We start from the raw sequence: 16,635 nt of genomic DNA, 5'->3' as shown, positions 1-16,635 counted from the left end.
ATATGTCTTCTCCCTATTTTCTCATCCATAATACAAAGAGAAATGTGGCTTTAATTCAACAGTAAGTCATGATCTTTTATTATTCCTCCATATTCTTAAAGAGTAATAAATACCGGGTGCAGTAGCTCACGCCTGTAATCCCAGCACTTTGGGAGGCCTAGGTGGGCGGATCACAAGGTCAGGAGATCGAGACCATCCTGGCTAACATGGTGAAACCCCGTCTCTACTAAAAACACAAAAAAATTAGCCGGGCGTGGTGGCAGGTGCCTGTAGTCCCAGCTACTCGGGAGGCTGAGGCAGGAGAATGGCGTGAACCCGGGAGGCGGAGCTTGCAGCGAGCCGAGATTGCGCCACTGCACTCCAGCCTGGGTGACAGAGCAAGACTCTGTCGCAAAAAAAAAAAAAAAAGTAATAAATACTATGTTCCTCCCCTATAATGATAGAAAAATCCAATTCCTAAAGTTATACCTTTAAGCAAAGTAATCACTGCTGCTATTTTCCTCTGATATTAATGAACAATTATCCAACCCAGAACTAAATTGGAGCTTAGCAAATGTATGCTTATCGTATAAATAATACTTTGGTATAAGTTTATAAGAGCGTATTTCAAACTGAAAATGCTTCACCTAAATATCTTGGGTGGGAAAGGTGAGTATAAATAGTGGTGAACTATGTTTGTTATTCTTCCAGGTTTTCAGGGTGTGGGATATACAAACTCTTTCACTATTACAAGTCTTCCATGACAGCCAGGGAGGACCAGGAGACATGCAGATTTACTCTATGATATATGATGCCAATCACGGCATGCTTATTACGGGTAAGTGTACCCAATTAATGTCAAATGAAACTCATGTCTTGATTTTTAACCTTTTTTTTAAACTAGCACTTGAGCACTAACTACAAGAAAAACAAAACTAGAAGGGCAATTTATCAAACCATGATTCATGACAGTAGATATTTAATTCAGTTCTGCTCCTTCCTATATATTTCTGTGGCTGGGTGAATGAAATGTGTAACTGCACTTTTCTGAAAATACCAGGTTGGTTATTGCTTTAAGTTCTTGAACCTAGGAAGAAAGTTCTATTTGAGTAATTCTATAGTTATCATTCTGCCCTCAAAGGATAGTTTTAATAATCTGAAAACACCAGGTTATTGCTTTAAGTTCTTGGACCTAGGAAGAAATGCCTGGGCTAAGCAAAGAAGTGGGATGTATGTAACTTGCTGCTATGTATAGGGCAAATCCAGCTCCCACAAACAGCTCTGTTTTGACTCTGGAGCAGGAATACGATCCTATCTTACAGTGGCTGCAGCAGCGTACCGAGTCAATGCCCCTTTTCTGCAGTGAGGAAATTTGGGCCCATGCCATTCTGATAACGAGTCATTACTCAGTAGGAAAAGCACTGACACCTTCACCAGCCTTTGCCTCTCGACGAAGACCAAAGGAGAGTGAAGATAGAGTCCCAGTGCTGATGCCAACAGATTTGTTGCTGATTTTTCTTGTGGCCTCTTAGAAAGACATGCCTACTGAAGAAACAAGGGGCCCTGCTAGACATCTAGGTTGAGCACTTTTTATACACATACCTTTAGGCTTCAGGATAAAAATGCATTATATTAATAATAGGTCCTCCTTCTAGAAGACAAAATGAGTGAATTTCCCAAGCATTTTCCCACTGGCCAGCTGCTCTGAGTTCCTGTGGGATTAATTAAGGCAGGGAAGAGGTTGGTGCTGTCTCTGCTGGTGGAGAATGTAATTATTTTTGACATTCAGTGTTTTTATTTCCTGGATTAGGAGTGAACTAGCACTTCATACTTGATAAAGAACTTCCCACATTATAAAACAGGACTTAGTTTTAGTTGTAAACACCTATTCTCTGTTTCACCTCCTCTAAAAGGAACATACTAATGTCTATAAGCAAATTTTCTCTCTTAGTGCCCCAATTTGCATGTTTGATTACTAGGCTTAGCATTTCCATCCCATTTATCATCATAGTCACTAAGGACTCACATAGTAAGGCAAATAAGTAAAAGAAAAAGAAGACAGAAAGATCAAGATTTCTTCCCAATTTTATATCATTCTGATAGCACCTTTGTTTGCAAAAATATAAAGCTCTGTGTACTGTTTAATCACCAAAATTGCAGACACTTACTGCAACCATGAACTTGACATCAGAATTACATGAAGCTTATGTCTAGGATTTTAATCCATTCTTTGATTCAAATGAAGCAGTCATCAGTCCGCTAAATCCAATGACAGTAGCACCACGTTCTAGAAATGCTTTGTAGAATATGTTGTTGCTACTGTCACTGTTGTTATCATTATTACTTTTATTAAGACAACTACCATTACAATCATCTGTTTTTTCATTTGATCTGCACAGCCACCATATGAGGTAGTAATTATTTTTTCTATTTTATAAATGAAGAAACTGAATCTCAAACAGCCCAACTGACTAGTGGCAGGACACAAGGTTAAAACATAGAGCTGAGATTCAATATCAGAGCTTCTAACTCTGGATTCCACATTCTTTCTTGACACTGCATCATTTCTATAGCAGTAGTGTAACTAGCTAAAAAGTAGAAGATTGCCAGTTTTCCATAAGCATATCAAAATTTGTTGACGTCCATTCTGAATGAAGTCAGTTACTGTCACTATAATGAAAAGGATCTACCAAAAGGTCCAAGTATGATTTGACTATCTGGTTACCATATTCTGCTCACATTTCCATATTAAGGTATCTGAATGGAGAAATACAACCAGATGAGCCATCTCAGTCCATATTTACACATGAACAGGTTTTATCTTAAAATTTAAACACTTCAGAGAGTGTTTAGTAACTCCTGTTGAAACTTCTCCTGAAGTTGAGAATTCTTTGGAGAAACTTGAGAAACTCAATGCAAAATCTGCCTTATTAACTTAATCTTTACATCGATAAAATCAGGAAGAAATTTCAGTTTTGCTTGAGCCACAGGAATGCTTTGAGATTCTTATTTTTTTTTTAAATCTTAATTTTTATTTTTTTGAGAAGGAGTCTCATTCTGTCGCCCAGGCTGGAATGCAATGGCGTGACCTCGGCTCACTGCAACCTCCCTCCCAGGTTCAAGTGATTCTCCTGCCTCAGCCTCTCAAGTAGCTGGGATTAAAGGCACCCACCACCATGCCCAGCTAATTGAGATTCTTATTAATATTTCTAGACATTACACTAAAACAGAGCCACAGTTAATTTTAACACTTAAATCATACTTAGAAAAACGCAAGTAGAGCATACCTGCTCCTCATCTACTTCTACTTTACAGTGGTGATTTAGAAATTAATCTTATTTTATATTGATGTTGCAAGCACTGGCTTGTGATCATTCTCATTCGTTACATTTAATAAGACCATGTTTACAGAGTGCTTTATCAATTTATTGGTTGAAAGGGGCTCTCTAACAATAAATTTCCACCACTAAGTGGAGGCTAACCTTCAGCAGAAAGCTGGTCATCACCATTATTGCTGTGCAACAGATGGAGAGGCATGCTGCAGGCACAATAAAGAAGGAGAGAAGTGGACTATGAAATATAGGAAAATGAGGTTCACTGAAAAGGATATCAATGAAGTCCAAATAGCCTGCACTTGAAAAAAACCCAGTCCAAAATGAATGCTTTTCTGTGGCTGAATCGTATGTGCTTTATCTGTCAAAAATGTTCTAGAATAAATGAAAATATTCTCACCTCATTACATTTCCTAGGCATTGAATGATATTGCTAATCTCACTGTTTGGCTGTTTCCAAACCCAACTGCTTGGCTGAAACCCTTTGTGATTAGAAACTTCTAATATTGCGTATTTATGAGATTCTTACTTCTGTTCCAGGATCTAGTGTTATGGACATGTATCCTTTGACTAGGATGATACAAGATACAAAACAGGTTCCTCACACTCATGAACGAGAAATCAATGTCATGCTTTACAACAAATATTTTCACCAAGTACTCACTATCTGCTCTGAATCCATAATTAGGGTAAGTACCTATTGGCTTTTCAAACAGAAAAAAGGCAATGCAGATGTAATTTTCTCTTCTTAAAATAAATCATTGAGTGATTAAGCAAATGTAGCGGCACATATGATAAGACCATACATTAGAGTGATTTTTAAGCTTTCATGAGTACATGAAAAACAAGCGTTTTAATTAAGCCAGTTCAGACTGCTTGCCATCAACCCACATGCTCAATTGAATAAACATGGCTAGTTTTCACAATCAAAATAGGAATTTTAAAGGAAATAGATCAAGGAGACAGAACTAGTCTGCATTTTGATTTTTTTAAAGGAGTACAGGAAGAGGATTTATGTTAAGAAGGAAGGGGAATGAATTTATAGGTGTCTACTGTAACCCCTGTAGATTCAGAATACGTGCCAAGAGCCTTAAGTCTCTGTGATCTGCTTTAATCTTCACAACAGTTCTCTGTGGACAGATAAAGAGTTTCATTTTAAAGATGAGGAAACTAGGGCTCAGAGAGATCAAGCAACATAGCTGGGATAAGCATGAAGGCTAGAATATGAACCCAAGTTTTTCTGATGTAAGCACCCATGCCCTTTCTGCTGCATTCCTCCAGCCCAGCTGCCAGAGGCATTTGAACCACAGCAACTCCATCTTGAATAAGGCTGGGTAGAATGAGGCTGAAACCTACTGGGCAGCATTTCCAGACGGTTAAGGCATTCTAAGTCACAGAGTGAGATAGGAGGTTGGCACAAGATACAGGTCATAAAGACCTTGCTGATAAAAGAAGTTGCAGTAAAGAAGCCAGCTAAAACCCACCAAAACCAAGATGGCGACGAGAGTGACCTCTGGTCATCCTCACTGCTACACTCCCACCAGCATCATGACAGTTTACAAGTGCCATGGCAACGTCGGGAAGTTACCCTATATTGTCTAAATAGGGGAGGCATGAATAATTCACCCCTTGTTTAGCATATCATCAAGAAGTAACCATAAAAATGAGCAACCAGCAGCCCTAAGGGGTTGTTTATGGAGGAGCCATTCTTTGTTCCTTTCCTTTCCTCATAAACTTGCTTTCGCTTTACTCTGTGGACTTGCCTTGAATTCTTTCTTGTGTGAGATCCAAGAACCCTCTCTTGGGAGTCTGGATCTGGACCCCTTTCCTGTAACATGGCCATCACAGCATTTCCTAGAGGTCAGGGCTCCTGGCCATGCTAACCATGTCCATCGTTACGACCACTGAAGTCATCCGGCAGTGATGGCTGGAGGTGTTTGCTTCAGGTGTCGGTCCTTTCATTTCATGCATGCTCTCCAAGAGGAGACATGTGGACTAGCAGACAGCATTCCTCTGGGGACCCTTCAAATTACCTCTCAGTCTCTGACTTCTGTGATTGTTTGCTGGAGATTTTCTCAAGTGAGAATCTCCTGAGTTCATTATATTAGTGCATTTCTGGTAATGCCTAAAGAGAGAGGTAGAGGAAAATGAAAACTGAAACCTGTCCTGCTTTTGTACAATCAGTATTTCGTGCAGTCACCTCTTATGGGGAAAATGTCATCTCTGTGTGGGAAAAAAGAGTGGAAGGACTACATGAAGGTGAGTTTTCATGCCGGGTTGGTTGGAGAGGGATCACACTGCAGGCCAGGAGATGGGTGACCCCTGAGACCCACTCATGCAATGACCCACATTTCTCTTTCTCCCTTAAGAACCCCATCTATAACCAGGGACACGCAGAGGTTAAAAGTACGGACTCTAGGGCCAGACTGACTTCACTCAAATCCCAGCTCTACCACTTCCCGGCAAGTGGCCCTTCATTATCTGGCCCCTAGACTATCTCGTCAGCTCCATCCCCTCCACACCCCCCCTCTTACCCAGCAGCAGTGGCTTTCTTTCCATTCCCTGGAGGAAAGATGAACTTTCTCACCCCTGGCACTTTGTATATGCTGTCCTCTCCACCACAATACCTAGAGTGCAATCAGTCTGTGTTGCCAGTTCAGTGCTGTCACTAACTGGCAGTGCAATTTATATCTGAACATGGCAACTCCATAAAGAAGGAGAGACTCAGACAGAAAATCTGCAGGTCTAAGGCCTCTACTGTGTTTCCAGAGAGAGAAAATGACTCTTGAGTCTTGACATGTCTCCAGATTTTGATTACACCCATCCTAATTGCACAGATGGCCTCCTCTGAGGTCAGTCTCTTTCTCTCTGTTTCTTTCTCTCTGTGTATGTGTCTCTCTCTCCCATTCCCTCTCTCGCTGGGCCCATGTCTCTAGTCAGAACATTCCTAGGAAGGATCAGTGAGCTCTTTCCTCAGGGTTCTTCTCTCAGGTCCCATGCTATCAACCACCGATCCTGTCCCATGATCCCTGGATAACTAGGATGAGTGTCACTAGGGAATAAATCCAGTTTGTATTTCTTTTGTCTGCTGAGCTTGCAATTCTTCCATTTCTAATCTTGCTTCAGGCTTACAGTACCAACTGACCACTTCTTCCATGGCCAGGGGCTGCCTGGAATAGAGTCCCTGCCTGTCTCAGGCCCTACATTTGCAGCAGACATAGTCCGGGAGAGCGCAGTAACTATTAAACGCACTTTATCTTTTAGAACTTTCTTTGATCAAACCAACATTCAGGGCAGAGTGCTAGGAAATGTGTTAGATGTGCAGAGTTCCATTTTTGAGGCTGTTTTGAATATGGTATAATTCTGATGAGAACTGAAGGGCTTCTTCAAAGGGATTACTTGATATTTTTGTTCTTTCCCATAGGTATGGGAACTTGAGACTGGGCTCCAAGTATACCAGATTTTAGACCCTCATGGTTTCAATACTGAAGTGACTTCTGCAGCCGTCGATGAAAGTGGATTTCTTTTTGCCACAGGAGCATATAACGGTCAGGCATCGATGTCTTGATATGATGTTAAAAATAATTCCTCACATTGCATTTACATAGTTGCTTTAACAGTTTGCAGAAGTCTTTCACATATGACATCTCATCTAATCTGTGTTGCACTGACTCATCCTATCGTTCCACTTTTGGGTACCATCAGCCAAGAGACAGACATCGGATTCAGTGCTTGCTAACAATAGTTTTACCGACAGTAGATTTCTGGACCAGACAAAACATCCAGCCAACTTTGTCACATTACTCCTAGAATTCTATATTGGAGTTGTTCATATGTCTAGCCTTCTTGAGGGCATGTGCCATGCCAAACTTGAGAGGATGCCAGGCCCAGGTTGGGCTAGGCCGTTTGATGTGCCTTACACTATGGAGCACTGGTAGGACTTCCAGGAACTGAAGAGCTACAGACCGCCCTGCCTTTCACCCCACTCACGACATACTAAATGAAAGAACTGCTTTATCTAGACCATATGACCAATTTCATGCACTATTCTGAATATATTTACCCTAGGCCTATACGCATAAGCCAGTGAGCATCCTGATGTGTGAAAGTCTGACTTTTTTAAGTGTGAGCAGATGACAACAGCACGTGAAATAAAATCATGAATGCTGAGTTGATGGGGTATGAATAAAATGCAACTGCCCTTCACGTGGATCGGTTCTTGAGAAAGTAGTCTTAACTGTTCCATAAGCACACCCTGCATAGACATGAAATGTGGTTGTTGAAATTCTGAGCAATGTACACAATTATTATCAGGCAGAAGCATTAAGCAACTCAATATATGACTGACAATAGTATTGTTTATATGCAAGCAAGCCATATTTTACATTGTTAGTTCTAGAACCTAGAATTATTTCAGATATTGAGTTTGTCCTCCTCAAAGGTACATATGTTAAATTTATTTTATTGTGTTTATTTATTTGTTATCAGAGTCTCACCAGCCCAGGCTGGTCTTAAACTCCTGGCTTCAAGTGATCCCCCCTCCTTGGCCTCCCGAGTTGCTGGGATTACAGGAGCGAGCCACTGTGCCAGGCCCTCTCTGTTAAATTGACAGAGATCCAGGACACCCTGGGAAGTGAGATTCTCTGACTCCTAGAGAAGTTCAAACCACAAGCCACTGGTCTCCTCTCATTACCACCCACCCATCACCTGGGAAAAGCTGAGGAGTACGTCTCCCTGCTCTCTGCTCCATTAAATCTGACTGCCCAAGTCCCAAGGTAGCAAGAAATCTGGACAAGGAGATTGTCCTCTGCATAACCCAGGAATGTATGAGAACACGATAATGTCTTTTAATTGTTTCTGTGACTGTTTTCCTATAATTCCACAGAGTCCTTTAGGGTAGGCACTATGATTATTCATTAACTATCCCCAGCTCCTACCACAGTGCTGGGTATATAGGGAGTATTTAATCAATGTTTAATGATGTTCCAACAAATACTGGGGGTGTGAGTGTTGCTTATGGGGAGAACCTGGTGTAGGGGAAGGAAAATAGTGCAGTGAAAACACTCTGGGTGTCGAGCAGGATTTGAGCTGAGGGATAAGAAAGCGGGTAGGGTTAAAGGAGGAGAGGAAAAGACCTGTGGTTCACTGGAGTCTGAACCTGAGGTGACCACTATAAAAGCCCCTGTGAGAAGAGGATTCTCTCCTCTGAGGAATGACCTAGAAATAGGCATTCCACAACTATACTGTTTATCATCCCTCTTGCCCCTTCTTCCAGGTCCCCCAAAGCAAATGAATGAAGTTAACAATAAAGAAAGTGTCTCCAACCATTTGAGCTGCTACAACAGAATACCATAGAGTGGGTGGCGTTTAAAAAAAAAAAGTTTTTAGCAGATTTATTGATAATAACCAAAAACTGAAAAAAAAAAGTATTTTTCAACAGATGACTGGTTAGACAAACTGCAGTACATCAATACAGTGGAATACTGTAGTTATTACAAGTAATACAAAGAAACAAACTAGTTATATTTGCATCCGTTTGAATGAGTCTGAAAGGCACTAACAGAAGACAAAAGCCAATCTCAAAAGGTTACATATTCCATTTCAGTTCTTTTTTTTTTTTTTTTTTTTTGAGATGGAGTCTTGCTTTGTTGCCCAGGCTGGAATGCAGGGGTGCAGGGTCTCGGCTCACTACAACCTCCGCCTCCTGGGTTCAAGCGATTCTCCTGCCTCAGCCTTCCGAGTAGCTGGGACTACAGGCGCCTGCCACCATGCCCGGCTAATTTTTGTATTTTTAGTAGAGACAGGGTTTTGCTATGTTGTCTAGGCTGGTCTCGGAGCTCCTGACCTCAAATGATCTGCCCGCTTCGGCCTCCCAAAGTGCTGGGATTACAGGCATGAGCCACCGCGCCCGGCCAATGACATTCTTAAAATAACAAAATAAGATGTCCTCAAAATGACAAACTTTTAGATAAGTAAAACAGCTTAGTGATTACCAAATAGTGACAGCGGGGGTGGTGGTGACTATGAAGATTAGCACAAGGAGGTTCCTGTGGATTGATGGAACATTTCTGTGTATTGGTTATGCAAATTTATACACACAGTAAAATTGTGAAGAACTAGACACATACACACACACAAGAGTGCATGTAAACAACTGGTAAAATCTGGACAAGGTCTGTAGTCTAGTTAATGGGATTTTCTAATGTCAATTTGCTTGTTTTAGGATTATACCGTAGTCACATGTGCCGTAAGCAATGGGGGAAGTTGGGAAAAGGTACATAGGACTCTACTATTTTTGCAACTTTGTTTCTTTTTATTTTTCAAAGTTCAAAACAATGTAGAAAGTTAACAAATTTTGCCAAACACTGAAACACTGATATAAATCTTTAAATTTTTACATTAGTTGAGGTCTCAAATTTCATATATCAGATTAATGAAAATGCTTTAAGCACTATCAGAATTGGAGCTGACAATGTCCCCTTGGTAAGTAATAAGATGGAAAGAGTGTTGGGCCCTTACTGACATCTAGAAAAAAAGCAAGCTGATCTATGAAATCAGAACTTTTCTTGAACCTATGCGAGAATCGATGTTGCAGGAAAATAGCCTGAAATCGAAGGAAAGACACAGGCCCTTCCTGGGAAAGACAGGACACAATTACTGGCTTACCTAGGGCAGTGATGAGAGGGAAATGGGGCTGGCAATCAGGTGGGTGAGTATGTAGTCACATTTGTAAGAATTGCTGAGATCTGAGTGTAGGATAGCATGAGAGTACAGCGCTTCTAAAAGCCAGAAACACAAAGGGAGTGTGCGTCCGTTCCCACGCTGCTCACAGAGCTCGTCACCTGTCACACAGTGCTGGCCTCCCTCATGTGCAGATGTTGGGAAGAGGAACAGCCTACACTGTGGAGCCACACAAAGTCCTGCCAGCATCCGTCTTACCGACAAAGCAAAAGCCTAAGCCACTGAGAGAAGGGCAGCAAACCCTCCTGATATTGTAGACGAAGACCAGCTGTAAGGGAGAAAGAGCTGAGCAAATTCTTCTCTACCTCTTGAGGGGAGGTAGGAAAACCTCCTGGGCTCAGACCATTTGACACGCCTTACCACTCAGGGCAGGAGGACTGGGGGTTTTTCAACAACAGAAAGTGATTTCTCTCAGTCCTGGAGGCTGGGAAGTTCGAGATCAAGGTGCTGGCAGATCTGGTGTCTGGCATGGGCCCGCCTCCTGGTTTATAGATGGTGCATTCTCACTGTGTTCTCACATGACAAAGGGGCAAGGCAGATCCTTGGGGCCCATTTTATTACTTACTTTTCTTTTTTCATCTGAGCCACAGCAGATCTGAATTTGGGGCCTTTTTTATAAAGGCACTAATCCCATTCATGAGGGTTCTACCCCCATGACCTAATGATCTCCAAATACCATCACGTTGAGGATTAGGTTTCAAACAGAAAGTATAATTTTAAGTGTAAGAAAAACACTCGGCTGGGCACGGTGGCTCCTGCCTGTAATCCCAGCACTTTGGGAGGCCGAGGAGGGCAGATCAACGAGGTCAGGAGATCGAGACCATCCTGGCTAACATGGTGAAACCTCATCTCTACTAAAAATACAGAAAAATTAGCAGGGCATGGTGGCGGGTGCCTGCAGTCCCAGCTACTCAGGAGACTGAGGCAGGAGAATGGTGTGAACCCAGGAGGCAGAGCTTGCAGTAAGCCGAGATCGCCACTGCACTCCAGCCTGGGCAACAGAGCAAGACTCTGTCTCAAAAAAAAAAGGAAAAGAAAAGAAAAACACCCGACACTTTTCTTTCACTTTCCTCCCACGTAACCAACAAAACCACTCCAAGCTTGGCAGTTTCTTACCGGCTAGGATTCCTCCAACTTTTTATTATCTAATAAGAGCTAAAGTCCTAAAACATGTCAGCACATTAGGAAATGTGACAGATTACTGGAATGATCTTTCACTGTGAATAATAGTCGTGGCATGGTAGCGAATATTCCCATGTTCAGGATGGGGTGTTTAGCACACTGAGAAGCGCTGGGAGAATAAAAACAGAAGAGACTCACTTTAGAGCAAAAACTTAGTAGGAGAGCCTGAGGGTAGATTTCAAGGCGTTGCCTGGTCCCGTTTATTTATTTATTTTTTTCAGCCTGTGACAAATCAAGGCATACAGGAATAAATTTCATACACAGCAAGCCTGGAAGACTCACCCATCTGAGTAGGGAATAAATATAGGATAAATTGTTGGCAGAAAGCTTTTGATCGGATGAGTTTTCTCTGAGCGAAAAGCCAAGCTTTCTCTAAACCATTTTTACCCACGTAGTCTTTTTCTCTGTATGCTCAGGAACAGTCAGGATCTGGGACTTTGGCAGTGGACAGGAGATGAAAGTGTTGCCGGAGGGGAAAGACTGGAAGGAGGACGAGCACTGCCTACGACGCCTCATTTTCCTCAAGGCCCAAGAAGAACACCAGCACCTGGTCCTGGCCTTGGAGCGCAACGGGACTATCAAAATGATCCAGGTTTACAATCCCGTTTCATATTCGCACTGCAGGTGCCCTTTTTGGGAAACTCAAATGAGTCAGTGGATAATCCCCACCATGTAACTCCGCTCTTGGTAGCCAGCTGAAGATAGTATTTATCCTCAGCATTCCTGTGATGCTCCTCATTAACTTTGCCCAGGTTCAAGCAAAGAGCAAAAAACAATCGCTGCCCAGCCACTGCATGCTGCCCATCAAGCTTCCGCTGAAGGGTTAGTCAGGGTCTCCTAAGGCGGATGTCAAGAAGGTTAAATTTATACTCAGCTGCCATCTCTGACATGCTTTATACGCTCATATGGGAATAATTCATTGGCGGAACTGCTTTCCAGCAGGCTCTGTCCCTTATACCCATAATGCATTCAGGGATGCTCAAGCCACTTTTCCAGTTTGTCACCAAAATCGCTTTGTTTATTTTAAGGTTAATGATGCAATCTGCTCAGGGCTGTTTGGGGAGGACTGAGGTAGGCTAGTTTATTTTTCCTATGACTCTATTACCACCTCGGAATGCTAATGCCCTCTTCAAATTTATAATGAAGACTAGATCACTTATCCTGGCTATTGAGTGGATCTCACCCCATCACCTCGAACTCAAGGACTCACTGCCTTTATTATTTCCCTTTTGAAAGCTAAGATCAGAAAAGAGAAGTCTTGTATAGCACAGCAATCATGAAGCACCAGCTTACGATAACTGATGACCTAGGAATGGGGAAAAAGGAGTGAAAAACCTCCCTGATGTAATATACTCGTCTCTTGTCTGAGTAATCCAAAATGGCACTGTAGAAAGGAATTTCTTAGTAATACACTCTAAAATGAAACGAAATGTTGATTTTTGCTTTACAAAGTGCCATTGTTCATCAGGATGCCCTTCCTACCAGACAATGTCTGTTGTCACAAATGCTCGTTTTTTAAGGGCTGCAAAAAGTAGCATGGAACTATTCACTCACCAAAATTGTTTTTAGTTCTACTATAGCATTTTTCACTTTGATTATTCTGGTTCTGCATTTAGAACCTGCAGATTGATCTTGGTAGGAACTGAAAACCTCTCTTATTTATATTTGTATTCTTGGCCATGCCCAGAGTAGGTGCTCATTAAGGATTGAAATAACTAAAAAAAATAAATAAATAAAGAACCTCTTCTAAAGTAGACAATAGTAAATTTATCAGGGGTATTTGAAGAACTTTTATTAATGTTGGAGCAGGCAGCTTTATAATATAATGTTGAAAGTATATTTATTTACTTATTATTATTAGTGTATTACTATTATTTACTTTATTATTATATCTGCCTATTTGAAATAAAATAATTTGATTTACATACTTTTTTCTAGAATACTTTCATTCATTCATTTTTTTCAATGACCAGTTACCAAATATTTGCCATGTTCCAGAAGGATATTCCCTTTCACCATGAAATGCATAATTTAATAAGGGGGCAGTGATCCACCTACTACAAGTGTTGTGAGTGCTTTCACAAAGTGTCTCAGAAGCTTGTATGGTGGGATAGTTGTCAGACTAATCTGGTAGCCAGGCCTTTTTTTTTTCAACTAAAAAAGGGAACAAGCTTTATAATACATTTCTTTCCCTAAACTCCAAACCCCATTTCTCTGTTTGCCCAGAAACTGGAAGGTGGGCAGGTGGAAGTTGGAGCAGAGAGTGGAATGGAGGAAAGATAAACCAAACCTCTATCTTCCTAGATTCCCAGCTGCCTTAAAAACAAAAACAAAAACAAAAAAACAAACAACCCTCCCCCCCACAACAAAACCAAAAAGCCAAAACCTGCCTCAGTGATCACATTCAGTTATTCAGGAAACATCGCTGATGCATTACGAGCTGAGAAGGGTCTCCAAAGAATCATGTACTTTTAAATGTGTTCAGACAGTCCTTAATGGCTTAAATATAATATCTCTCTTACACTTTTGCTCTTGGTTTTATTTTCTCAAGTCTCAGAAAAACGCTTGTGCAACTGCCCGCTCTGGGCACAAATCATCACTGTGCTGAATCTTCTGGGCTGATTTCCAGGCATGTAACAAGAGGGCAGACTGTAAATTGACTGGTCTATTAATACAACTTCACAGACAAGAGAAGAAAACAGCAATTCTTCTCATAATCTCAGTTTTAAGGGGATAGAATTGCATTCTGCCTATATGAAACCTTTGGCAAATTTGAGATAAATTTGCCCCCGAGCCGTTGTTGACAAAACCATAGGTTGGTGAGAGATTACTGTTCTAACATAATAAAGCACTATGGGGGTTCCAGAAAGATGATTAATTGACCCCAAAATCATTCAAATTCTAAAGACCCACTTACTTCCCTTCCTTTTATCCACAGTGCTTTATGGATCTACTCATATAGCTGTATTTGTGTCTCCTTTAAAGTAAATGATCTTTCTTTATGAAGCAATTAACATAATAATACTCTTAGCATTATATGAACTGCTGTTTTCCTAGACAACCAATTCCTAAAGACCTACCAGCCAATTCCAATATAACATAAAAGATTTCACCAACTAGGGATGAAATGTAGAAAATAAGGGTAACTTTTCACAAAGCTACTTTTACTTCTTTTAAATGTTAATATTGTATCTTTCCTACTGTTTTATATTACTATAGCCTTTCTTTTCATAAAACAACGGTAGTAGAGTTTCCCATCTCCTTCTCCCTCATGTCTTCACTTGGTAAAATTGAATGTTAATAACTCTAGGTCAATCTTCAAAAGGTGTCTTGTAAATTCTGCTGCTCTGTGAATTCAGAAAGTCTGAGAGTCACTGTCATAGGAGGTTCCATTGAAACTGGTTAAGCCTATTAAAAACCACTGTCGGGCTGGGTGTAGTGGCTCATGCCTGTGATCTCAGCACTTTGGGAGGCCAAGGCAGGAGGATAGCTTGAGGCTAGGAGTTTGAGACCAGCCTGGGCAACATAGTGAGACGTCATCTCTACCAAAAAATATAAAAATTAGCCAGGCATGGTGTCACACACCTGTAGTCTCAGCTACTTGGGGAGCTGAGGTGGGAGGATTGCTTGATCCTGGGAAGTCAAGGCTGCAGTGAGCCATGATTGCACCACTGCACTCCAGCCTGGGCGACAGAGCAAGACTCTGTCTCAAAAAGACACATACACACAAAACAAACCACTGTCAATAACTCATACCACCAGGTGGGCACACAAATCTAACTAAGCTATTACTTAGTGTCAATATCTGGTCACTCTGGAGATACTGCTGAGATTCATTCCTTCTATCCCTCAATGGCACGAACTCTAAACAAAGAATCCACCAGTACATAGGAGTACTATTAGCCCATACTTTTAAATTAACATGGATATGAAGTAACAGAGGCCTTACGGCAACACCTAAAATCAAAGCTTTAAAAAATGGAAGGACTTTTATCCATCAACTAGCTAAAGTCCTCATTTTGAAAATAAGAAAAATAGGGCCAAAGAAGGTATGTACCTTGCCCGAGGTCCCACAAGAACTAAGACTAGAAACTGGCTGTCTTCACTCCTAGACCAATATTCTCTCCACTTTTCCATAGCTGCTTTTCAACATAGAAAGAGTCCTGTTCTGCAAGCAAAATAATTGACCTTAAAATTTTGACTTTTATTCCCATATAACAATTCAAGAATTAAAAATTAATGGCCTCTCATCAATAATAACCAGTTAGAAAATATAAACATGGCCCAGCACGGTGGCTCACGCCTGTTATCTCAGCAGTTTGGAAGGCCAAGGCAGGCAGATTGCTTGAGGCCAGGAGTTCAAGACCATCCTGGCCAATATGGCAAAACTGCATCTCTACAAAAAATACAAAAATTAGCTGGGTGTAGTGGTGTGTGCCTGTAGTCCAACCTACTTGGGAGACTGAGGTGGGAGGATCTCCTGAGCCTGGGAGACAGAGATTGCAGTGAGCCAAAATAGCACCACTACACTCCAGACTGGGCGACAGAGCAAGGCACTGTCACACACACTCACGAAAGAAAACATTAAGATAGTACAGGTAGAATAAATGATCACATCACAGTAGCAAACAAAAATATAAGGTACCTAAAATAAACATAGCAAGAACCATGCAAAAGTTGTGTGGAAATAAATCTTAAAGGATGTGAAAAGAATCTGAATAAATGGAGAGATATACCACATCCACAGATGGGATATGGCAAAGGTATCATTATTACATTCAAATTAAAGATAAAAGCTTGTCTAAAAAAACAAAGTGAAAAGACAAGTCACAGACTGTGAAAAGACCATTGCACCCCAGCTAACTGAAGAAGGGTTAGGAACCAGGATATATAAAGAACCTCCCAAAATGCAGAAAAAAAACCCCACAAATTAGAAAAATGAACAAAGGACAGGTAAGGAAATCCAGATGACTTGCAGACACATGAAAAAATGTTCAACTCACAACAATCAGGGAAATATGATTAATGTAACTAAAATGTTTAAAAATTAGTTTTTTTGTTTTTAAAAATTTTTTAATAGTGGTAAAGTTTTCATTTTTGGTATCTTTTTTATATACTTTAAGGTCTGGGATACATGTGCAGAATGTGCAGGGTTTTTTTTCCTTTTTTTCTTTTTTTTTTTTTGAGATGGAGTCTTGCTCTGTCGCCAGGCTGGAGTGCAGTGGCATGATCACGACTCATTGCAACCTCTGCCTCCTGGGTTCAAGCGATTCTCCTGCCTCAGCCTCCCGAGTAGCTGGGACTATAGGCGCATGCTACCACGCCCAGCTAATTTTCGTATTTTTAGTAGAGACGGGGTTTCACCATGTTGGCCAGGATAGTCTTGATCTCTTGACCTCAT

At 41.1% G+C, this 16,635-nt stretch overlaps 1 protein-coding gene across 1 annotated transcript in view; it reads left to right on the top strand.

Annotated features, from left to right (window-relative positions):
• The window catches only part of WDR64 (WD repeat domain 64), a 156,053-nt gene that overhangs the window by 85,612 nt on the left and 53,806 nt on the right, over window positions 1-16,635 (top strand). The window contains exons 11-14 of the mRNA XM_030812610.1: window positions 691-817; window positions 3,852-4,000; window positions 6,736-6,859; window positions 11,651-11,826. Coding sequence (XP_030668470.1) covers window positions 691-817; window positions 3,852-4,000; window positions 6,736-6,859; window positions 11,651-11,826 — 576 coding nt within the window. The remainder of the gene's footprint in view (window positions 1-690; window positions 818-3,851; window positions 4,001-6,735; window positions 6,860-11,650; window positions 11,827-16,635) is intronic.

Source organism: Nomascus leucogenys, chromosome 5, assembly GCF_006542625.1.
Source record: "Nomascus leucogenys isolate Asia chromosome 5, Asia_NLE_v1, whole genome shotgun sequence".
In the NCBI taxonomy this organism is placed as follows: Eukaryota; Metazoa; Chordata; class Mammalia; order Primates; family Hylobatidae; genus Nomascus; species Nomascus leucogenys.
The sequence above is the reverse complement of the archived record's forward strand: the minus strand, read 5'-3'. Positions and strand labels throughout refer to the sequence as shown.